Genomic DNA, 25,919 nt, shown 5'->3' with positions numbered 1-25,919 from the left:
GGTTTTAAAGGGGCCTCGGGAAGTGTTTCTTACATTTTTGGTTGCGTGAGTAGAGTGGTCACTATGGATTTCACTCATGTGCCTTTGTTAGGCAAAGGGTTCAAATGACGGCATATTTTGTGTTTGTTGCTGGGGCAGAATTGAGATAGTTTTACTCTGTTTTGACACTTCCCATGTTGTAGAGAATGTAGAGCAAGGTTCAGGAAGAGCAAAGTGTGTAGGGATCTAAGTCTTTTGTCCCAACATTAAATGGGCAGTTTTCACAACCAGGAACTGCTTCATTTCCATTCCCCTCAATACATAGGGTTTGCAGAGGTAACCCCACAACCCCCATGACAGTTGTAAAATGTTGCAAAACCCTCTTTCCCAACTACTTCATAGCCATATCCCTTTGTCTCTCTATTGCATCTTCACCCTGGACCTCTCACCACCATCTGTTACGAGCACCATTTCTAATAGGATAGAATTTAACATCAGGTGGCAGAGAACTCAGAATAACAGTGGCTTAATGGGCATTCCAAGATCAACATCATGATTCATCCACAGCATGGTCCCCAGCTCCCTCTTCCCTGTTTCTCTTCCATGGCTGAGTTCCATTCCCACACTGTCCTCCTGTCCCAGTTCTAGCTACCTAGCTGCCGTCCCCACATTCTAACCAGCAAATAGGAGAAAAGTGAGGAACCCTCTTTAAGCACACTTCCCAGAACTTGCGTACACCATTTCTGCTTCATTCACATTGACCACAGCTTAGTCAGGTGGCTATATCTAGTGGCATCAGAGGCTTGGAAATAGAGTCTTTATTTTGGGTGGCCATGGATCCAGGTCAAAACAAAATTAAGAATCCTATAACTATAGAAGAAGGTATCAAACTGTAGAGGAAGATTGAAATGCCATTGGTGCCCATAGAGTAAAGGAGCTGAGACCCTATGTGACTGTGGGGGCTTTGTTTCCTCTTTGGGCTCTATCCAGCTATAAAACAAGAAGATAGAAGAAAGGAGATCTTCATAAGACTTATGTAAGTTATTCAACTCAAAATACTTTTTCTAATTGGTCTCAGTGGAAATAGCTTATACCTTCCTATGCCCACTTGGCTCGGATCCTTCTACCAAGGATGAAGGATTCCCTCCATCCTTCTGACTCAGTTCTTAGCTGTGTTTGCTCTCACAGGTGGTGCCATCATTTCTGCCAGTGGATCAAGGGGAAAGTCTAGGAGGAAGAAATGGAGTAGGAGGTATGGCCAAGGAAGCCACCATGAAAGGAAGTAGCTCTGCTTCCTTTGCCAAAGGGCAGCATGAGATGTCTGAGATGGACGGAAGGTGGGAAGAATACAGAAGCCTGCTTTCTGGTAGAGCTACCCAGGTTACAGGGGCCACAGGCGCTATCATGACCACTGAAACCACGAAGACCACAAGAGCCACAGGGGCTTCCAGAGACATGGCCGGAGCTCAGGCAGCTGCTGTTGCGCTGAACGAAGAATTCTTAAGAAATTATTTCAGTGATGTAAGGATGGGCTTTATGTATTGGGGTGAGGGGGGCGTGAAGGGAACATTTGTATGTGACTGTGTTATTATTAGGGTAATCATTGCCTTGTATCCAAATGAGACTTTGGGTTTTTTTTTTCTTTTTTCAGGGAATACTTACAGGCAATAAGGAAAGAGAAATGGGACCCACAGAATCAGTCAGTGTTAGCTAAATTATGCTGCAGTAACAAGTGACCCCACGATCTTAGTTCTCACACAGGCATATTTCTCACTTACAGTTATGTTTTTGCCAGTCAGCTCAGCTCTGCTCTGCTTCATGATGTCTTCATATCAAGATGCCCGCTGAGAGAGCAGATTGTACCTGGGAAGCTGCTGTCCTTGTGACCCAAAGAAAAGAACAAGGCAGAACCAGGCAATGGCTCTCAAAGCCTCCACCTTTTTATACTCACATTTCATTGACCAAAGCACGTCATAGGACCAAGACAGATGCCAGTGGTTCGGAAAGTCCCATCCTTCTGTAGGCGCAGGCTTGGTAGGGATGAGCTCCGTAGGAGAGGCAGAGAATATATAACCTAAAAAACACAATCTATTAAGTCCATTTAAATTTTACCTTCTGTATGTGAGTACTTGGCTTTGCTGTTATGAGGGTTCACCAAAAAACGATGAGAAACGTTCCAGGAAGATGATCAGATGCAGTAAGGAAGCTCATGCTAGAACTAAGGAATTAGAAGCAGGACTGAAGATAAAAGTATACTGTAGAAGTCAGGCACAGTGGCTCATGCCTGTGATCCCAGTACTGTGGGAGACCAAGGCTCAAGCAGATCGCTTGAGCCCAGAAGTTCAAGACCAGCGTAGGCAATATGGTGAAACCCTCTCTCTCCAAAAATACAAAAAAGTAGCCAGGCATGCTGGCACACACCTGTAGTCCCAGCTACTCAGAAGGCTGAGGTAGGAGGATCACTTGAGCCTGGGAAGCCAAGGATGCAGTGAGCTGTGATCATACCACTGCACTCCAGCCTGAGCAACAGAGTGAAACTCTGTCTAAAAAAAAAGTGTAACATAGAGATCAAGTATACTTCAGAACAAGGAATATGACCAGGAATAATGAGGGATAGTTCATAATGAAAAGTGGGTCAGTTCATCAGGAGACCTGAATATGTCAGAACCTAATAACAGAAATTTGTAAAACTTAAAGCAGAAACAACTCAAAGAGAAATAGGCAAATTCATAATGATAGTTGATAGTTGGAAGATTCGACCTGTTCTATCAGTAAATGAAAGAACAAGTAGACAGAATAGTAAGCATATAGAAAACTTAGTACTCAACCAAATGGATCTAGTTGACATTGACAGAACACTCTATGCAACAGAAGCAGAAGAATACACATGCTTTTTCATATAGACTCTGTTCTAGGACATAAAATAAATGTAAATAACTTTTAAAGAACTGCAGTCATACCATGTACTTTCATGACAAAATTAAAACCAGAGATGAGTAACAGAGATATATAAAATATACTCAAATATTTATAAATACACATGACTGCAAATTAAATTACACGTTATTTATGAAAATGTGTGGGGAACTACTAAAGTGATGCTTGAAGGGAAGTTGTAGCAAAAATGGTTATTTAGAAGATGGGTCTCAAATCAGTGACCTAAGCTTCCACGCTCAGAAGTTAGAAGAGCAAATTAAACCCAGAACAAGCAGAAATAAGGTAATAATGAATTTTAGAGCAAAAATCAATGAAATAGTTAGCAAAAAGCAATAGAAAAAAAAATTGAAACCATAAGCTTATTATTTACAGAGGTCAATAAAATTGATCAACATTTTACCAGACTAATTAGGATATTAAAAGAATAAACACAAACTATGGATATCAGAAATAAGATAAAGAACTTTACTACAGATCCTACAGACATAGTAAGAATACTTTAAAAAAAAAAAAAAAGCAGGATTGGGTGGTTTTCTTGAGAACAAGGCCCTGTGCGCTCATGAGAATGGGCATGAGAACGGGCAGAGTTGGAATATAAGGCATCTGAAGGGCCCTAGAGAGGAGTAAGGGGAGGGGCTTCCATTGAGAGAGGAAGCAAGTTACTTCTGTCCTCTCTTCTACATTTGAAATTATTAGCAAGCTTTCCCACTTTCTGCTCCTTTCCACCCTCCCGTCTTTCATACCATCCTTCACCCTCCTCCAAGTATCAGCTTAACAGGGATGTTGTTGGTGTCAAGCAAATCTACTTCTTGGCCTTTCCTGTCTCACCGCTAAGCTCAATTCTAGCATCCTGTTTGTTTTCCTTTGATATGTTTTCCCTCCACGCTAATCCTGCTCCAGTCATTCTTGGTTATGTATGTATGTACTAACTTTTGATTTGGAAGTAATTTCAAAATTATCAGAAAATGTGCAAGAATAGTAGAAATTTTGGACCCAATTATTAATATTTTGCCACATTTGCTATTTGCTTTTCCATTTTCTCTCTCACTGACACACATTCACTGACTTACATTACTATGGTACAGTTAACAAATGTAGAACTTTAACATTGACACAGTCCGTATTTCAATTTAGCCAACTATCACAATATATTTTATAGCAATTTTTTCTCAGGATCTTGCATTCCATTTAGTTGTCCTGACACTTTAGTCTCCTTTAATCTGAAACAGTCCCCTCTGCCTCTCTATTTTTTTCCCTGATATTAATATATTTTTAAGAATGCAGACCAGTTGTGTTGTAGGATCTCTCTCAATTTGTGCTTCCCTGATGGTTCCTTGTAATTAAATTCACATTACTGCATTTTGAACAGGAATATAGAGTCTTGTTTTTAAATGAATTTGTATTACTAATTATTGGTCTGTTTTGTTTGTTTTGTTTTGTTTTCATTTTAGAAAGCGGCCTCTTACACTGAGGAAGATGAAAATCACACAGCCAAAGATTGCCTTCTGGTCTATTCTCAGGAAGAAACTGAATCGCTGAATGCTTCTATTGGTTGTTGCAGTTTTATTGAAGGAGAGCTAGATGACCGCTTGTTAGATGATTTGGGACTTAAATTCAAGACGCTAGCTGAAGTTTGCCTGGGTCAAAAAATAGACATAAATATGGAAATTGAGCAGAGGCAAAAACCTGCCACAGAAACAAGTATGAACACAGCTTCACGTTCAGCCTATGAGCAAACTATGGTTAATTCAGAGAATACCTACTCCTCTGGCAGTAGCTTCCCAGTTCCAAAATCTTTGCAAGAAGCAAATGCAGAGAAAGTAACTCAGGAAATAGTCACTGAAAGATCTGTGTCTTCTAGGCAGGCGCAAAAGGTAGCTACACCTCTTCCTGACCCAGTGGCTTCTAGAAATATCATAGCAACAGAAACTTCCTATGTCACAGGGTCCACTATGCCACCAAGCACTGTGATTCTGGGTCCTAGACAGCCACAGAGCCTTATTGTGACCGAGAGGGTGTATGCTCCAGCTTCTGCCTTGGTAGATCAGCCTTATGCTAATGAAGGTACAGTTGTGGTCACTGAAAGAGTAATACAGCCTCATGGGGGTGGATCGAATCCTCTGGAAGGCACTCAGCATCTGCAGGATGCACCTTACGTCATGGTGAGGGAAAGAGAGAGCTTCCTTGCCCCCAGCTCAGGTGTACAACCTACTCTGGCCATGCCTAATATAGCAGTAGGACAGAATGTGACAGTGACAGAAAGAGTTCTAGCACCTGCTTCCACTCTGCAATCCAGTTACCAGATTCCCACTGAAAACTCTGTGAAGGCTAGGAACACCATGGTGTCTGGAGCTGGAGTCCCTGGCCCTCTGCCAGACTTTGGTTTAGAGGAATCTGGTCATTCTAATTCTACCATAACCACATCTTCCACCAGAGTCACCAAGCATAGCACTGTACAGCATTCTTACTCCTAAACAGCAGTCAGCCACAAACTGACCCCGAGTTTAATTAGCAGTGACTAATTTCATGTTTCCAATGTACCTGATTTTTCATGAGCCTTACAGACACACACAGACACATACACATTGATCTTAAAATGTTTCTCAGTCACTGATACGAGACGCAGAGGACCACACTGTCTCTGCTTCCAGGAGTGTGTTTTAGAAATGCTCCATGATTTACTGAGGACATAGAGATGATGCTGCTGTTTAGGTGCCTTTTAGCAAGCTATGCAAACAATCCTGAGAAGATACATAGAGAGTCAGTCTGGCTTCTGAGAATTTAGCAAATGAACAGAGTATCTAGTTCATCAGCCGTCCAGTAAAGCAACCCAGGAAACTGATTGGGTCTCTTTGCCCACCATATTAACATTAAACATTGATGTTCTGTATTCTATACTTTACTGCATCTAGCAGATTTTCAACAACTCATTGATCCAAAGATATATGCACAGTCTGAGCACCAGTTTTGGTTTTCCTTAAGACTTGAACCCTTTTAATCTGAGTGATTCATTAAATTGGACCATTGATAAGAATACACATTGTATGTTTCTGTGCACATGACTCGTGTGTATATGTGTGTGTGTGTGTGCACGTATATACTGTATAGTCTTAAAAATAGCATTATACTGGCCAGGGGCAGTGGCTCATGCCTGTAATCCAGCACTCTGGGAGGCCGAGGCAGGTGGATCACTTGAGGTCAGGAGTTTGAGATCAGCCAGGCCAACCTGATGAAACCCCATCTCTACTAAAAATACAAAAAGTACCTGGGCGTGGTAGTGGGCACCTGTAATCCCAGCTACTTGGGAGGCTGAGGCAGGAGAATCACTTGGACCTGGGAGGCGGAGGTTGCAGTGAGCCGCAGCAGTGGAGATCGCAGCATTGCACTCCAGCCTGGGCAACAGTAGATTCCATCTCAAAAAAAAAAAAATATATATATATATATATAGCATTATACCTCTTACTCGTCTCAACCACCATGAAAATTTTGAACACTCCAAATTGAGTTGAATAATCAAAACCAAAATTTATAAAATAATTTTACTTATAGTAATAGTATACTTAAAAAAAACCTCAGGGTATGTTATCTTCTAAACAGCTACAATTTAGTGCAGCTACATTAACCAACTATGTTCTCTAGTTGTAAGAACAACTAGGCCTATTTCACTGCTGTGTATCCTCAGTGCCTAACATGGGTGCCAAATAAATATTTGTAGAATTACACTGAGTTGTACAAACCATTCATTTTTGTTTACAATTGCCAAAAATCTCAAAAAGCCCTATATTTCTGTAATTCTGTCTTTGAAATTATTATTTTGTTTTGATTTGTCAGTTATTGACTGGTCAGGTGGGACTTAGTACCTAAGTACTCAATATTATAAAAACCTCAAATAATTGACTTGATTTTGCACAACATCGCTCCCTTTTCTACAAGTTAATTTTTTTACAAATTATTTGGATTGGTTAGCTCCTAAATAGGTTATGTTTTATTGCTCCTAGAAATAATGTTTCAAAATATATGTGCATTATCAGTAATAATTTATATATTTCCCACAACACAATAATTTTCGAAGACTAATTTCCTGACTGAAGATATTTTGCTAGGGAAGTAAAACTTTAAAATGGTGTAGACTTTAAAAAATATCATTGAATGGTGTTATGCAAAGGATTTATATAGTGTGCTCCCACTAACTGTGTACAGATAAGGGCACATATTTTTAGACATCTAAATCTATAGTGTAAATGGAGGTTACTCTTCCATGACCTAGAATTGTTTACTTAGTAATTGTTGTTTCTTTTATTATTATTGTAGACCTACTAACAGTTTTATTTTGCCAAGTATGCAACAGGAATATCACTAGTATGTGAAAATGTAAATATCACCCCTGTACTCAAACAAAAGTTGGTCTTAAGCTTCCTCCTTGAGCAGCCTTGGAAACCTAACCTGCCTCTTGTAGCATAATCACATTTTCTAAATGATTTTCTTTGTTCCTGAAAAAGTGATTTGTATTAGTTTTGCATTTGTTTTTTGGGAGATTATATTTGTATGTGTATCATCATAAAATATTTAAATAAAAAGACTACCTTTAGAGTGACCCTTTCCTCGCAGATTTTTATTTCTCTATTATATTTTACAAGGAATATAGCTCAGTTTGTTAGGGAGCGTGCCGTAAAGGCAGGTGCCTCTTGGACTTTGTTATTTAATTAGATCTGCTTGCAATAAAAAAAGTTACCGGTTATCTAAAATTCAAGTTTATCTGAGTACTTGGCATTTTCATTTTCCAACTTTGGCAACCTTGTTCCTAAGGTATTGAAGGTCACTCTCTGCCCAGAGTAACGCTGGAGAAATCCGCTGGATTTGGCTGGAGAAAACTAGTATATCTAACGCAAAGAGATGAAATCATTCTACCAATGTTTGAGAGGCTGTTTTAATTGCTTGTCATAGTTTAGAAGGGAAAAGATCAGAGTTGCTGCTGTAAGAGAAGAAAAGCAAATCTTTTTCTTCTAGGCCCCCAGCTGGGGCTCTGTAACAAAACACAGATTAACAAGAGAAAAACAAACATTAGTCTATTAACATGTGTATCTCATGCATGCTTTGCAGTAACTGGGAAGAGCAGCTCAAAGGGGTGGTTAGAACTTGGGAGTAAAATGTTACAAGAAGAGCTTTAAACAAATTAAATCTAACAGTTTATTTAAGCAAAGAATGATTCACAAAATTGGGCTGCCCTAGAACTAGAAAAGGTTCAGAGAACTCTGTTCTACAATAATGAGCAGGCAGTATTTATAGACAGAAAATAGAAGTGAGGTAGGGAAGCTGCTTGATTGATTACAGCTGAGCCTTTGCCTTAATTGGAGGTGGGCTGATCAGTTGGCAGCCAGTGACTGGCTGAAACTCAGCTGCTGTGATTGATTGACACTCAGCTATGTGTTACAAAAATATACTCCTAAGTTAGGCTTTCAGTTCATTTATGTACCAAGCTAGGCTGCAGTTGGTCATGTGGGGACTCAAGGTATGAAGGCAGCCTCAGGCCGAATTTACTTTAATTTAACAATATACCAACTTGGGCTAAAACAAAGGAAAGGGGATTAAGGGCTTCTGGGCAGGGGAAAGAAGTTATGGGAAGGTGAACAGGAAAAGTCTGGTAAGCTTAAATAAGATTTGTTATGCAGATTTAAGTTAATGTCCTTGTCACTTATAGTCATCCTGTGTTTCTGGTAGAGAGGGATACAGCCTTATAAATGGACATTTCCTTTATAAATGTAAATCCCTTTACAAAAGGTAAACTTACGTTCTATCTTCAGAGTTTCTCCTGTGTCTGCTATTTCTCAAAATAATCAGCTCAAAATAATCCTTATACTAACAAAACATTTTGGGAGGTGTAGCATATTCCAGTCTACACTGCCGGTAAACTGGAATGTCTCATGAATGAAGATTTCATGACACTGGCACATCAGGACATCCTAAAGCGTGAAGACTGTTTTATTCCTGTGACTTCAGTTCCCACTGCAAGTGGCACATGGAGCTACTTCTGGTTGATCTCTGCAGACCATATTCCAAACACCACATCAAAATGTCTACAATAGGACGTTGCTAACTAAACATCACCTAAAAATGAGACATTTCAAATCACTAAATCTGACTTTCTTAACAAACCAAAATTTCTTGGTTTCATTATGTTTTATTTTAATCCTCGATATCATTCCCAATTACTTTGTCTACTTTTTCCATTAATTACTAAGAGGTTGAAGTCTCCCAAGTGTGGCTTTGATTATTTCCCCCTTTAATTCTTTCTATTTTTGTTTCCTGTGTTTTGAAACATTTTGCCTGTATTATTAGGTACAAACACATTTAGGATTACTGTGTTCCTGAAGAGCTGATCGTTTTATCATTATGAAATGCCTCTCTTCAATTACCTTTAGCCTAAAGCTGCCTCCTTACATTCTTTTTTTTTTTTGAGACGGAGTTTTGTTCTTGTTGCCCAGGCTGGAGTGAAATGGTGCAATCTCAGCTCACCGCAACCTCCACCTCCCGGGTTCAAGTGATTCTCCTGCCACAGCCTCCCAAGTAACTGGGATTACAGGCATGCACCACCACGCCCAACTAATTTTGTATTTTTAATAGAGACAGGGTTTCTCCATATTGGTCAGGCTGGTCTCAAACTCCCGACCTCAGGGGTTCCTCCCACCTCGGCCTCCCAAAGTGCTGGGATTACAGGCATGAACCACCACACCCAGCCCTCCTTACATATTTTAAGTTTGGCCTGAAGGTTTCTCCATACTTAGTGAACTGTAACCTAACTCGATGTGTAAACAGACTGTAACCTACTTTTGTCTCAGGCAATCACAGCCGCAGTACTTCAATCACTCACAGGCAGCCAGCGGTTCAAACTGCATTCAAATAAGGCAAACCCTGAGCTGTAACCAGTCCTGCTATTTCTGTACCTCCTTTTTCTATCCATAAATCCTCTCTGACCACGTGGCAGTGCCAGCATGGCTCTGAATCTTCTCTGGTTTAGGAGCTGCCCAATTTGCGAATTATTCTTTGCTCAACTAAAGTTTGTAAAATGTATTTATGTATTTATTTTATTATTTTGGAGATGGAGTCTCACTCTGTCACCCAGGCTAGAGTGCAGTGGCGGGATCTCGGCTCACTGCAACCTCTGCCTCCCAGGCTCAAGCGATTATCTCAGCCTCCTGAGTAGCTGGGATTACAGGCGTGTGCCACCACACCAAGCTAATTTTGAATTTTTTTTTTTTTTTTTTTTTAAGTAGAGATGGGGATTCCCCATGTTGCCCAGGCTGGTCTCGAACTCCTGGCCTCAAGTGATCCACCTCTCTCAGCCTCCCAAACTGCTGGGATTACAGGCGTGAGCCACCATACCCAGCCAACTTCGTAAAATATAATTTGTCTCAAGTTTTTCTTCTAACACATTCTTTGTCTTGAAATCTACTTTGCCTAACATTAATACAGCCACACCAGCCTTCTTATGGTTAGTGCTTCCATGGTATCTTTTTGATCCTTTTGCTTGACATCTGGCTGTGCCTTTATAGCACGTTTATTGTAAACAATATACAAGTAGGTCTTGGCTTTTCCTGTTTTGACAATTTCTGACTTTTATCAGAAGGTTTTACGGCAATTATTTATATGGATAAGTTTAAGCTTCCATCTTTGTATTTGTTTTCTCTTTGTCCACCTGGGTTTTTTGTTGGTTTTTTTTGGTTTTCTCCACTCTTGTTTGCTGACTTCTTTTGTGTACTGCACGTTTTAGGATTCCACTGTAGTGCCTCTATTGGCCTTTCACCTACACCCCTTTGTGTTTACTTTTTAATTGGTTGCTCTTATTGAGGAAATATAACTAACAACAAAATTTCCTGTCAACCTAAGGAACCTTTCCACAAAGTAAAGGAGAAAGAAAACAGTTTATCACTGAATAAGCATTAAGTCCTGAAGGTGAGGCACATCATAGGTAGCTCCTAAAGAAACTGCAGGCCGGGCGAGGTGGCTCACACCTATGTAATCCCAGCACTTTGGGAGACTGAGGCGGGTGGATCACTAGATCAGGAGATCAAGACCATCCTGGCTAACAAAGTAAAACCCCATCTCTACTAAAAACACAAAAAATTAGCCAGGTGTGGTAGCGGGCACCTGTAGTCCCAGCTACTTGGGAGGCTGAGGCAGGAGAATTGCTTGAACCTGGGAGGCAGAGCTTACAGTGAGCCGAGATCGCGCCACTGCACTCCAGCCTGGGCAACAGTGTGAGACTCCATCTAAAAAAAAAAAAAAATACAGGCTGGGCGTAGTGGCTCACACCTGTAATCCCAGCACTTTGGGAGGCTGAGGCGGGCAGATCACCTGCGGTCGGGAGTTTGAGACCAGCCTGACCAGATAAACCTCGTCTCTACTAAAAATACAAAAATTAGCTGGGCATGGTGGCAGGTACCTGTAATCCCAACTACTCGGGAGGCTGAGACAGGAGAGTCACTTGAACCAGGAGGTAGAGGTAGAGGTGAGCCGAGATCATCCCATTGCACTCCAACCTGGCAACAAGAGTGAAACTCCATCTCAAAAAGAAAGAAAGAAAGAAAGAAATTGCAAAGGCAAAAAGGTTTTGCTTTTTATATAGCCATTTAGAACATACCTGTTCACAAGATAAACTATAGCTTGTCCTCAAGTCACAGGATTTGACAGCACCATTTTGTCATACATAGCTCATCTTAAATTCACCTGGTAATTGAGGTGGCTATTGTCTTTGCTAATTGCCTTTGTTCAAAGAAATAACAAACTTCTTAGATCTCTCTGACAGGTAGCTAGTTATAATTTGGAGCGAGCAGCCATGGAGATGGGAAGATAGGGGTGCTGGCTTCTTTGATGTTAACATTTCAAAGAGACAGCCCCAGGTCCTTCAGAAGGACATCCCTGGTTATAAAGCTGGCAAAGGAGATAGAGAAAGAGCTAACAACTGCAGGTTCTTTAAACTAAATACTGTAAGAAAAAGAGAGATGAGAGATGGCAAGGGAAAGTTTTCCCTTTTTTGCACCAGGGAAAATTCAGTTTTTTCCCATTTACATTTGTACTTACACTCTAGGGCTATGCTCTACGTGGCAAGCGGCTACCAACTAACTGGACAGCACAAATCTAGAATATTTCTATCATTGTGTAAAGATTTGGGGGGAACTTCAGAGTGAAACCACCTTTGCAAAAATTATATCAATGAGAAAATCACAACACAAAAGAGGTCTGATCTAACCAACCCCTATCTTGCCTTTAACCTCCAAACTGCCTTTGGTCATTCCTGGGCTTGGGCTAAGCTAACTTTGGGAGATATTTAGGTTATAGTTTAAATGATAAGAGCCTTTCCCAAAAACTAAACCACCTTTATAAAACTAATGAAAGCCCACCAGGTTAGGAGGATGAAAGGGGCTTCTAGTCTGCTAAGGTGTAGATGTAAACAATTACCATCCATTCTTCCGGAAGTGACAAAATTTGCAACTTCCCCAATTACTCCGGCAGATAACATTATTATAATAGAACATAAGATTGGCCTTTTGGGATGTCTTTTCAGGCTTTTACATTTTTGATAACTGGATATCCATGACTCTTGGCTCAACTGCTCCTGTGGCCCCCATCCTGTAGCAGACTTGGTGCACTAGGACCGTTTTCCATACCCCTGTGATTGCATCCCCAACCAATCAGGGGCACCTATTCCCCTATCCCCCTGCAGTGAATTGGTTTTGTCTGTGCAGGAAGAACCCACTGGGTGATTACAACGGTTCTGGAAATTACAATATGCAACTTTAATTTATCACAGTCAACCTTCAAATACTCTACTGTTTCACAAATGATACATGTGAACCTTGAGCTTTCACTCTGTGGATCTTGCTATGCCATTCAATCTCTGACTTTCTTTCTACCCTTATGCTAATCAAAAAGCTTTCAGCATTGTTTCTGTCCCTCACACCTTCCATCATACCCCTGCCCCACTTGCTATAATGCATTATTGGCATGATATGAAACATACAGCATCAAGTCCATCAGTGGATGGACTCACATTGCTCCACAGATTACAAAAACCCACCCATCCAAATTGAAAAAATTGTGATGAGGAACATATGTATCTGTTAAAAATTCAGATATGCCCTGGGCCAGGTATTTTCCATTTGCCTCTTCATACTCTCTCTCTGCCCTTCAACCTGCTCTGAGGCCCAGGAGCTTACCTTTTATGGACGTTTCAACGGGCGCTGCTTGCTGACTCTGGCTTTTAGATGGACTTCGCCAGTGATGGCCTTGGCTAGAGATTGGTGAGAAAGAGAAAAATGAGGTCAGGGCATCTCTCCCTCTTCCTCCCTCTGTTACGCATCTCTCTATAGAGCAACTCCCTCTCTGAGTTCCTGGACCCACGCTCTCTCCTTGTTCCTGTAGGCCTATTAGCAGTGGTTGCCTCCTCCTCAATTATTACCAGACTTGAAACTGTCCCCCAGTGTTGACAAGGATTGCATGCTGAGTTCTGAACACAAATATATTTGTAATTAAACATTAATCAGGCTGCACTTTGGCCCACTTCATTGTTGCTAAAAGTCAGGTAGCACCAGGTACTGACCATTTGCATTCCCATTGTTCCTACAGATAGAATCTCTGAGTTAGGGTCATAAGGCTGTTGAAGAATTGATTTGCATCCCCCATTGTTCCCCTGCATACTGTCAGTGGGTATTGAGATAAATGAAGGCAGGAATGGGCCTTTTTGATATGTGTCATCTCATACTTACTCCAGTATCAACCAACAAAAGAAATGGTTGGTGACTGAATGAACAGAGGGCCAGTCATAGGAAGAATGGTGCGCTGTGGTGGGAGGAATTTACCTGTCTCAGAGGGTAGGGGTTTTTGGTACATTCAAGCAAGACAATTGCAAAAATCCAAACAAAATTTTCAGACTGGTTTTCTAAACCTGTGCATGATTCATTTAACTAGCAACATTTAATCTGCTGCATCCCAAGCCCAGGTCAGTTCTCATTGTTAAGTCTGAATCGATGGATTCTCAATGGCTTTGAGGGATTCTGAGGAAAACTACAGAGGTTTCAGTGCAGGACACGATCTATTTGCAATGGTTCAAAAGCTCTTTCAGTTCCTATATTCTGGTTACTTGGATTGTTGGAGATTTTACTCACTATATTAAAGATCTGTTTTATTCTTCTTTCTTTTTACCGAAGGCTATACATTAAGACGTACCCTATGTGTTCCCCTGCCCCTCCTCTACTGCTTTCAGCTTCTTCTAGCAGCAAGTTCGGTTTTGCAGCCCCTCTTGAGTTGGACCCTTCTAAAGTCATCTTGAGTTTCTCTTTCCAGCCTCTCCAAGGACCACATCTATTGTTTCCCTAGGTTACATGGGTTCTTTTTCAAAGAAAAACACTGGATTGGGGTACTTCAATGAAAGAAGTTGGAAAACGCACAAAATACAAACATCTTAAATGCTTCTAGATATACCCCACCTAGATGTACCAGGTTGAATTGGCTTAGCAGTAAACTATATGTACGCTCACCTAGTAACAATCCATGTGTTTCTACACTTAGCCTCTGGACTACAGAAATAAGATGGAACAGCAGAAGCACTGTGGCATAACTAGGAGTGTCATATGCTTCATGGCCACAAGATGGCACTATGCACGCAGTGAAAGAGGCAAAGTCACTCTATCAACGCTAGAAAGAAAAACAAAAAATTAAGCAATTAAGTAATAAGTTCTTGAGCAACACAAACTTGCAAAGGCCAATACCTTCCTTCACTAACTGTGACCCTCTCACATAAAGTGTGATATGCTTCAGAGCTGCCTGAGAAATGAGACCTGGATTACGGAAGTCTAATAAAACCTGTACCACTCTGATGGTGAAATACAAAATGTCTTTCTGAAGGTCAGTCATGAGCCTTCGGCTCTATCAAAAATGCTGTATTTTGGAGGAAATGACGCTGACCAATGGATTTACAAATAACACAGTCAGTCTGGCGTGGGCTTTCTTAAGAATAGATGTTGACTTTTTCTGAAAAATTAGATTCAACTAAGCATATGTTGAATTCTCACTATGTGCAGAACCCTGTTTAGTGGCTTTAAAATTATTCAAAGACGAGTAAGACCCAGCCCTTGCCCTCCAGAGGCTCACAATATAGTGGAGGAAGTAGTTACAAATAGCTTATTCTGAAAACCAAGACACCCTGTAAAAAAAACAACACATCAAAGATAGAAAGAAAATGCCAAGGCTGATGGGAGAGATTAATTCTTCTTTTGATTAATTTCTCCTTGTCATTCCCAATTCCTCCAAGTTGAAGGGGAAAGGGAATGTCTAGCAGCTCTTCTTACACAGGTGGGCTTTCGATGAAAATTGGAAGTTGATATAGTTAGGATATGGGTCCCCTTCGAATCTCAGTTGAAATGTGACCTCCAATGATGGAAATGGAGTCTAGTGGGAGGTACTGGATAATGGGAACCTATCCCTCATGAATGGCTTCGTGCCATCCCCTTAGTGAGGAACCAGTTCTCGCTCAGGTAGTTCACGCGAGATCTGGTTGTTTTTTAAAAGACTGTAGCCCCTCTCTCCCCTCTCTTGATCCTGGTCTCACCATGTGATACACCCCCTTCGCCTTCCACCAATAATTGGAAGCTTCCTGAGGCCCCCACCAGAAGCAGATGCCAGCACCACACCTCTGGTTCACCTGCAGAACCGCGAGCCAATTAAACCTCTTTTCTTTATAAACTACCAGTCTCAGGCCAGGTGGGGTGGCTCACACCTGTAATCCCAGCACTTTGGGAGGCTGAGGCAGGCAGATCACCTGAGGTCCGGAGTTCGAGACCAGCCTGACCAACATGGTGAAACCCCATCTCTACCAAAAATACAAAACTTAGCCGGGCGTGATGGCGGCCATCTGTAATCCCAGCTACTCTGGAGGCTGAGGCAGGAGAATCGCTTGAACGTGGGAGGCAGAGCTTGTAGTGAGCCGAGATCGTGCCACTGCACTCCGGCCTGGGCAACAGAGTGAGACTCTGTCTCAATAAATAAATAAATAACCAGCCTCAGGTATTTCTTTGTAATAATGCAAAAATGAACTCATCCATAGAGTAAGTAAACAGGAGGAGGGACGACCTAGATCAGAAGCTCACACAGGTGAGGGTGGCTGGGGGTAAGGGATTAGAGGCGGTGAGTGCAGCAGAAGGTGTGGGTGAAGAGGTAGATACAGGCCACCCTGTGGAGCACTTGGAAGAGCGGCTAAGGCTGTGGGACCAGACTCTTCATGCAGTACAGAGCCACAGACAATTGTGAGCAAGACACCTTGTAACCAGGTTTTAGAAAGAATCCTCAGCTGAAAGAGGAGATTCTGCAGGAAGAGGGAGGGGGAAAGTTGAAGATAACTCCAACCACTGTGAACCTTAAATAAATTTTTTAACAAAATGCCAGGCTATACTTACCAGGCTTTTTCTCTCCTAGTTTGCCTATTTATTTATTTATTTATTTATTTTCTTGAGACAAGGTCTCACTCTGTTGCCCAGGATAGAGTACAGTGGCGCAATCATAGGCGCAATCACTGCGGCCTCAATCTGCCACTCAAGTGATCCTCCTGCCTCCGCCTCCAGAGTAGCTGGGACCACAGGCACCACCACATCCCGCTAATTGTTTTTTTACTTTTTGTAGAGATGGGGATTTGCTATGTGACCAAGGCTGGTCTTGAACTCCTGGGCTCAAGTGATCCTCCCACCTCGGCCTCCCAAAGTGCTGAGATTACAGGTGTGAGGTACTGCCCCTGGACTAGTTTGCCAATTTAAAAGAAATCCCTGAGGTCCGCTGAATGCCCTTCACCTCAAGGTCCACTGAATGTCCTTCACCTCACTCGGAATTCTAGAGCATCAGAGGATCTTTCCATTCCATGTGATACACACCCAACCACACACTCAACCAACAGCTGACTGGATGAGAGAGGTACTGAACCTAAAAGTAGCCATCTACAGGTTGTCTGGAAGCCCAAGAGACAGACTGTTCAAAGATCTGCCCACAATGGGATGACGATGAATAATCAGTCCAGTTAACTCCCTTCTTGAGAATTAGAAATGGAAACACTGGAAAGAGACATTTAGTTAAAAGTGGACACAAAAGGGAAAAGACACACAGCAAAGCATTCTTCAGATTTCTTTGAGAGCAGTTAAACTGATGGCTAAAGAGACATGTGGAAATTCATGCTTTTCTAAGGAATGAGCTCTTTAGGAGTTTCTCTTGCAAACAGAAATAAAATTCCCACATAATCTAGAGCACTCTAAGTAGAAAAATCCACATTGTTGCTAGTACAGGACTTAGAGTCTTAAAAATTAGAAAAAATTCGTTTAGGATTTATAGTCTTAAAAATTGGAAAAATCCACCTACCTGATCCACATGGAGAAGCTGGGATGAAATAAAAATGAAGATAATGATTAAAAGGAATATTCGCTCAATTTTTCCGCTCCCTGCATGCCTGCCCCGTCTGTCTCCCTCTACTGTCATACATACTCCAGTAATATTTGGCCATAAGTAAAAGCCAGGGAGTTAGAAAAAAGAAATAGGATAAACCAAGACAAACTATCAAGGAAGTAAAAGAAACATAGAGGCAAACAAATTCCTCATATCTCTTTCCCCTACTCCTGACACAGCCCTGATAACTGGGGATGAAGAGCATCTGCTACCAGGTGCATCCTCTGTACATTCTAATGATCCGACCCATGGAAAGAGAACCAAGTTCTTCAGCCCAGCTTCTAGGATCTTACCTCAGGAGAGAGTCTGAAAATTATGAAAAGATATACATATAAGGATGTTTGTTACTATGCTGTTTATCATGTAAAAATTGTAAACAGCAGGTTTTTGGTAGAGTTCATTCAAAATGAGCTGTGGGCCTAGCGTGCTGGCTCACACCTATAATCCCAGCACTTTAGGAGGCCAAGATGGGAGGATTACCTGAGGTCAGATGTTCGAGATTAGCCTAGACAACATGGTGAAATCCCGTCTCTACTAAAAATACAAAAATTATCCCGGTGTGGTGGCAGATGCCTGTAATCTCAGCTACTGAGGTGGTTGAGGCAGGAGAATTGCTTGAACCCGGGAGGTGGAGCTTGCAGTGAGATCACGCCACTCCATTCCAGCCTGGGTGACAGAGCGAGACTCCATCTCAAAAAAAAAAAAAAAAAAAATCAGCTCGGTGCAGAGCTACATGTGGATTAATGAAGCATTGAAGGTTACAAAAGACAGAGATCCTCCCAAACTCCTTTTGGTAATCGCAAGGGAACCTGGAATAGATCTATCCACCACGCTATCTGACCTTTCTAAATTTGTGTGTCAGTCACATGGTTTATTGGTCTGCTTTTTAGATGAGCAAGCCAAAGGTGAGGTTCATGCAACTGTGGCACACCTGTACACAGGTAAAACTTTCAGACACGGTGGCCTCTGTTACTCAAGGGTTCTTACCCCGGTCAAGGGGTGTTCTACTGCAAGTAGTTTTTAAGAGAGAAAATTCAGTGTGCGTTTCCCCTAGGAATAATAATACTCCGAAGCACAGAGAGAACCTGGCGCACAACAAGGGTGATGGTGATCACACCACTAATAAAGAATCCAGTATGCACTGGGTACCTTCTCTGGACAGGTCGTATGCTGAGCATTTCTCATACTATCGTCTGATTCGATCCTCACAACAGTCCTAGGGAAGAGTACTATTATTTGGCCCCCATTTGATGGGCGGGGAGAAGATATACAATATATAAAGCCGATGGTTTGTCTCGTAGCTCTTGCATCATCAGACAGTTCACCCCAGCTAAAGAAATGATGACGGGAACAAGAAAAAAGCCAAGGTTAAGGGCACTTCAGAACTTCAGAAAAACGGTTGTTGCCTCTTCCAATTTTTGGATTTGTTGGGACAGAGAAAGGCTGTTTAAAAACAATTCAAAAGCCAAAGACATACAAGTGTTTTTTTGTTTGTTTGTTTTTGTTTTTTTTCTTTAAATGCCCTAAGCTATTTTTCATCTCTAAAAAAAAGCACTGGGTAGAAATTTCCATTCACCTATGACTGGCTAATCTTTAGCGATCACTTAGCAACTGGGTAACAAATGGAGGTTGGCAAAGCCCGGCTGATTAGCACGCTTTTTTAGTCAAAAGATCAGAGTTATTACAAGACACGGCCAACAGCTCTGAGGCTTACAGGCGAAGGAAAGGTCAGACAAAGTTGCTGTTCATTTTGGTTTGGTTTTGTTTGTGTTTTTTGTTTTTTTCCTTCAGAGCAAAACAAGTTTTCTTTGTTTATTTGGTTTATAAAACTTGATCTTTGCAAGAGAACAGATCCTAGACTAGGGGGAGGGTCCCCAGCTTGCTCAGTGGAGAAATCTACACCAGCCCATGATAATGAAGATAGGCTATGAAATGCTTTGAAGTCTCTACAAAAAAATTAATTGTACAATAGATTTTCCACCAGTGGAGCAAATAACAGCAATAATTTGTAATAAGTGGGGAAAACACATTTACAATCACAAAGAGAATTAAAAGAAGCTTGAGAGGTCACCTAATCCAATCCTCCCATTAGGAGATACCACCCGACCAGTGAAAGGAGAAAGGGGACCACTGTCTATCATTCTCGGTTATCCACTCCCAGGGTTCACAGAATCTGTATCAGAAAGTTCTTTCTTAAGTCTCACTGGAGTCCCTCTTGCTACTATTTCAAGCTAATCTCTCCTTGTACTCTTCGTAAAGGAGGCATCAATCTTTCTTAAGAGTTATCTTAGTCTTGCTTGATGTGCGTAATTAATTCATAAAAACCTTTCTCTTCTCCAGGTTCAATTTTTAAATCCACTGGGCCTGGCAGCAGGACTGGACTTGCTAAGTCCTGAACATAGAAAGATTTATGACATGGCCCTTGGCTGCAAGGGGCTTATGTTTTCATGGGGTAAAGTAGATGTTTAAAGAAATGATGGCAGCAGAGTGTTACTGTGTAAAGTTCTGACATTCTTTGTTTTTGCAACTTTGCATTTTGGTATCGTCCATTCGAGATTACCTTATTTTTCCATTTCAAATTTTTAGCTATAATTTTATTACAAAATTTATTCATTTCCACTGATGGGGTTGAGGCGGGGGGCGGGGTGCAGGAATAACAGAATGGGCTTGCCATCTGGTGGCAAAATGAGACAATAAGAACACCAAACTGTAGCAGCATCCTTGTATCTACATGGAGGAGAACAAGGAATATATTTCCTGGATTCAAGGTATCAAAAATTGTAAGATGCACCATTGGTTTAGTAAGAGAACAAAAAGACCAAAAATGGAAACAAATACAACAAATATACACATCATCTGGATTTTAGAAATCCTAGGAGAAGTGAGGGGCATCTCAAGGAAATATGCTCATTTTTCACTACTTTCTAACAGTTGGCAGCTAATGATGAGTGGTGAGTGCAGCTAATGATGGGAATTACCATGCACCCAGTCCTGCTATATGCTGAATATTTCACAATTGTCTGCAAAAGGGATACCATTTTAGCCATTTAACACCTGGAGAATGGGAGGCTCAAGGAAGGATCCACTCTTGACCTTAGAGCCAGCATTTAAACTCAGGAGGCTCACTTACAGAGTTCACAATTGTTCTCCTCTCCTAAGCTCCCTTCTGCTTTCTCTGCAAACTCTAGTGCTTCCCCACTGCTTTCCTTGAACTCTCTCCTAGACACACAGACAAGATCTGATGACTCTAATTATTGGACTTCCCCACATACTCCAGTTCACTCCCCTTTCCTGGACCAAATCCATGAGCCTGTCAGCTTCTAAAACTGTTCCACCTCAGAAATCTCTATCTCAAGCCCCAGGGTATGGCTCTAATTCTCATCACCTCTTCCTTTCCACTTTCTGGTGATTTCTAGAAACCCTTTCCTCCCTGCTTACAGATGCCCCCTAACTTGCAGACACCCTCGAAGTGGTTCTGAGATAGCACCCTGATTCCTTCACAGCTTTGGCATGAAATTTGGGAAGCCAGGAGTGTCCCAGAGGGCAACATGGAGATGCAGAGAGAACAGGTGGCCCAGGGGAGGCCTAGGGTCAGGAGATGAGGCCAGAGAGGATGGCCCCCTCACCAATAGAGGCAAACATCAGAGGCCTTGAAATTCAGCAGCAAGTCTCAGCATCTTGGTCCAAAGGACATGTGCAATTAGACACATCTCACGAAAGAATGGTGCAGAACATTTGGGGACAGCCTCTCTATTCCACAGCAGAGACCAGCATGCTGGGAGAGGCCCATCCCACCAGGAGTATGGGTAGGTCTCTCCCTGCACCCAGGGGCATTTTAGGAAAACAGGAGGGAGATGCAAGACAGCTTAAGTTAACTCATAAATGACTGCTTTAAACCGTAAGAAACAGAATTTTCTTGCTTCGGCAAGTTTAAATAGTATCCCACCCCAGCCTCCAGCACTGGTAGAAATGGGACTCTAACAGAAGTTACAGAAAATAAATGAAGGCCAAATCTATGCAGATTTGAATAACAGCATGTATCTATCAGCATATATTCAGAAAAGTAGAGTCACTGTATGTGGATATTGTGGAAGAAGAGACTTAGGATAGGGATTAGACCTGATACAACTGTGGGAGAAGCTGGGAAGGCAGAGATCTGGAAAGGGAAGTGAGAGTATCAGAGAACACTCACTGTCCAGTCCTCCTGAAGCCCTGGCCAAGTGACCGGATCAGAGCTTGCTAGATATCAGGGAAGGAAGGCCAAGTGCCATTGGGCTGCTGAAATAGGACGACAATAAGAGAGCTGGAATGTGTGGGTAGGGAGTATTGGCCACTGTAGGTCTACGGCCAAGTGGCTGGTGCTGGGCCAACAATCAGAAAGAAGACCTGGACATGGAGATGAAAAGAGCAAAGACGGGCTGGGACCCACAGAGCATTGCCCATCTGATAGCCACAATATCAGCCTGCAAAGGGTTCCAGAGAAAAACGACCACGATTTCTCTTCTGCCTCTCAAATCTTATGCAAGTGTCTCTTTTGGCCCAACTCTATTTAGGATTCATAGAGGGAAGGGATTCTGAAAAACATAGTTCCTAACATAGCCAGAGGTGACCATGAAACAATCCAGCACACTGAGTACATTTCAATCCTGCTCCAGGATTTATAACTTTAAAGTTACTACACATATGTAACGTGGCAGTGCCAAATAGCACTGGTTGAATTCAGAGAAAGCCATGGAAAAGCTGACTCTGGAAGTGGACCCAATATATTTTCTATCTAAATTTTTTTTCATGCACTGAACGTTCATCACATAGTAGCTGACATGTAACAGATTCTCTGATGAGCAATATAATTCATGACCTACACATGCTCTGCTATTGATAACAACATTTTCCCCAAACCTTCCTTCTTCCTTAGCAGAGAGTTCTCAACCAGGACTTGCCACCTCCAGTTATTCACAAACAGTGGCGGAAGAGGAAATTCCAAGCTTCCTGTCTGCCTCGCATTCAGGGTTTCAAGAATAGTTCTGGTGAGTCAATCACTGTTCTTTCAACAAGGATGGAGAGCAATTGAAAAGGTTGGCTGTGACGTGAAATAGCAGTGTGGCTGCAATTTCCTTATATTTTCTAAACAAGACCTTAAAGGCTGCAGAACATTAAAATGCTGTGGCTGTCATTCACTCTTACAATAGCCATTTCCTTGGACCATCTTCCTTTCTGGATGATAAAAGCCCAAAATGCCAGGCATTGGCTGTCCTATCGTCACAGGTAGCCAGGACCTGCCTCGTATCCCAATCCTGGCTCCCAGCATCAGAGGGAAAGTTGTGAGAAGGTGTTGCTTTCTCCCTGATAAAGAGAAACATCCTTTTCCCTCCTCAAGCTTCTGCAGAAGACAGCTCTGGTGGCCATCTTGAGAGCTGTGAGAGAAGTCAGGAGAATCACAGAGAAGCAAAACCCAGACCTGTGACACCACTGACATTGTGAGATAACCTGCAAGCACCCACCGCTTGACTCCTCTCATGCCAGATGATCAAGCCACTCTTGGGTAGGCGTTTTTGGGTAGATGCACACCGACACTTACGCCTGATACATTTTTAACATTTCTCGTTTTGCAAGGGATTCACTGCTTTTTCAGAGCCCACTGGACTTAACTAGGGTGCCCAAGCAAGGCCACTTAGGGCCACAGAAAAACCCACATGCTCTGTATGCAATCTCCATGCTTTCCTCAGGCCGCCTCTCGTGTTTCCTGCCAGACTCTGCCACCTCCTGGCTTTGCTACTTTCTCTTGCCAGAGATTTGCTCTGAACCTTGGCTTCTGCTGACTCTTAATCGTCAGGCTTTGGATGTATTAACACAACTTTGCCCTTTGTTCTCCTTCAGAATAAGAATTCGATTTCCTGCCCCATGCATCCTTCCACCCCAGGTAACCTCATGCCGCAGCCTTGATACTGCCAAGCTGGGTCTACCTCATGCCCACCAAACCTGTCCCAACCCACTCCTCCTATGGGCATAAAAAAGATGAATGGAGATCATGTGGGGCTAGTCCACAGGACTGTGTATAACAAAGCTTCATGGGAATTTTTCTAGAGTCACAATATATTTTCAGCTGAACGCGCAGTGGTTCACGTCTGTAATCTCAGCACTTTGAGAGGCCAAGGCAGAGGACCACTTGAGGCCAGGAGTTCAAGACCAGCCGGGGCAATATAGTGAGACGACCCTGTCTCAAAAATTAATAAAATAAAATTAAAAACAATATTTTATCCTATGTAATTCCTTAGAGTTGAATGCACAGACACCAGAAAGGGGAAAGTTTGAAAATCAGCTATAGTACCAAGAAGAAATCAATGCCCAGAGAAGGAATAATACCAAATTCATTAGAGTCCCAGACTCTTCCTCCGTGTTAGTTCTAGTCATGTATTTGTTTATGTGGAGGTCTTCTACACTAAGAATTGGGGCAATACTGATACCTGTTAATGGATGTCATGCCTTTGACAAATGATTTTTTTTCTTCCACTACATGCTAAATGCTGTCATTATTAATATAGAGAATGTAGTTAAACTTCCACAGTGGGCACAGGTGAGAATTTCACTGCCATCAATTTCAAAGCTAAACCCTGATCTCAGTCAGTATTTGTAATATTTATGAGTTATTATTAGGACATCCAATTTGTCTTGAGTTTGCACATCAGTATACTTCACAATAAAAAGTAAGCAGGTTCTTGGTGCCTGAATTTTGTTAATCGTTCTTCTTGGTTGGGGAACTTAATCTTGGCTTCAACTCTGACATTAAATTAAATACACTTGCGCACAAATTATTCTAACTGCCTTATTTAGCTAGAGAAGAACAGGGCCTGGTTGTGTAGCATTTCCCCATTACCTGCACCTGAGCTAGTCCCTGATCTAGCACTGTCACCTCCGCAGGCAGGCCTGGCAAGGTTTACCGTTCTGCTCCCTGCCCTGGGAATCCATATCCAGGCCTCTGAGTGCAGCCTCTTCTCCCGGCCTACCCTCTGCCCCCACAACCCTCACACCCACCCGCTACTCCATATCTGGTTGGGTCCCTCTACGTAGGTGTTTCTCAGTGGTAAACTGCACCTAGTGCTATAGTTTGGATATTTGTCCCCTCCAAACCTCATGTGGAAATTTGATCTCCAGTGTGGAGCCTAGTGGGAGGTGTTCGGGTCATGGGGGCAGATCCCTCATGAATTGATGAATGCCCTCCTTTGAGGATGAGTGAGTTCTCACCCTTAGTTGCCACGACAACTGTTTGTTAAAAAGAGCCTGGCACCACCCCTTTCTCTCTCGCTTCCTCTCTGGCCATGGGATCTCTGCACACACCAGCTCCCCTTCACCTTCTGCCATGAGTAGAAGCAGCCTGAAGCCCTCACCAGAACCAGACGCTGGCATCATGCTTCTTCTACAGCCTACAGAACTATGAGCCAAATAAACCTCTTTTCTATATAAATTATCCAGTTTTAGGTATTCTTTTATGGCAACACAAAATGGAGTAGGACACCTAGACATCCAGGTTTATAAATGTAGACACATATATACGTGCATTTTCACACATAGCTTGTTAGAATGTGTGTGTCACTGGGGCTGTTTTATCTATACACTAGGAAAAAAGCATCTGCTTCATTTTATGTTTGCCTTGCTCACCTCAGCTCCTTCCTTTATTTCTGATACTAGCAACTCAAGAAAGAGGCATTTTAATTCAATCAACCAAGAAAATCAATCCCAATTAACCTCGGGACCATATTTTTATTTTCATTTAAAATTAACTAAAACTATTGAAAAGAATGAAAATTAATAAGAAACAGAAAAACCTAATAGCTTGGAACAACATGTATACACTAATTTTGTTTACTAATACCTCCATCAAGGGGAGTTATTTCCAGCAATATTCTTTCTTTCTCGATTTTTTTTTTTTTTTTTTTTGAGCGGAGTCTCACTCTGTCACCCAGGCTAGAGTGCAGTGGTACCATCTCAGCTCACTGCAACCTCTGCCTCCCAGGTTCCAGTGATTCTCCTGCCTCAGCTTCCGGGGTAGCTAGGATTACAGGCATACACCACCATGCCCAGCTAATTTTTTGTATTTTTAGTAGAAATGGAGTTTCACCACGTTGGCCAGGCTGGTCTCGAACTCCTGACCTCAAGCAATCTGCCCACCTCGGCCTCCCAAAGTGTTGGGATGATAGGCGTGAGCCACCATGCTTAGCCTGCAAGATTCTTTTTTTATTGAGGCAATTAAAAGTTAGAGGAGAAGAAACGGCTGTGTAAAAATAGGAGCAAATAGAAAATGAGAATGTCCGGGCACAGTGGCTCATGACTATAATCCCAACACTTTGGAAGGCCAAGGTGGGTGGATCACCTGAGGTGAGGAGTTCAAGACCCGCCTGGCCAACATGGCAAAACCCTGACTCTACTAAAAATACAAAAAATTTGGCCGGGCGCGGTGGCTCACGCCTGTAATCCCAGCACTTTGGGAGGCTGAGGCAGGTGGATCGTGAGGTCAGGAGATAGAGACC

General features: G+C 42.2%; 1 protein-coding gene and 1 long non-coding RNA gene across 2 annotated transcripts in view; one reads left to right on the top strand and one right to left on the bottom strand.

Moving 5' to 3' along the window:
• Window positions 1-7,510, top strand: part of LOC105468065 (desmoglein 2) — a 52,828-nt gene extending 45,318 nt beyond the window's left edge. Inside the window, exons 14-15 of the mRNA XM_011718027.2 lie at window positions 1,168-1,500; window positions 4,368-7,510. Coding sequence (XP_011716329.2) covers window positions 1,168-1,500; window positions 4,368-5,390 — 1,356 coding nt within the window. The 3' untranslated portion in view covers window positions 5,391-7,510. The remainder of the gene's footprint in view (window positions 1-1,167; window positions 1,501-4,367) is intronic.
• LOC105468062 (uncharacterized) lies at window positions 786-13,348 on the bottom strand. The gene is made up of 2 exons (XR_003015118.2): window positions 13,131-13,348; window positions 786-2,053 (listed from the first exon to the last, which is right to left on the bottom strand). It is a non-coding gene; the product is annotated as an uncharacterized lncRNA (long non-coding RNA).
• Window positions 13,349-25,919: the final 12,571 nt, after the last annotated feature.

This window comes from Macaca nemestrina, chromosome 19 (genome assembly GCF_043159975.1).
Source record: "Macaca nemestrina isolate mMacNem1 chromosome 19, mMacNem.hap1, whole genome shotgun sequence".
Taxonomy (NCBI): Eukaryota; Metazoa; Chordata; class Mammalia; order Primates; family Cercopithecidae; genus Macaca; species Macaca nemestrina.
Note: the sequence above shows the minus strand (reverse complement) of the source record. Positions and strands in the feature narration are given on the sequence as shown.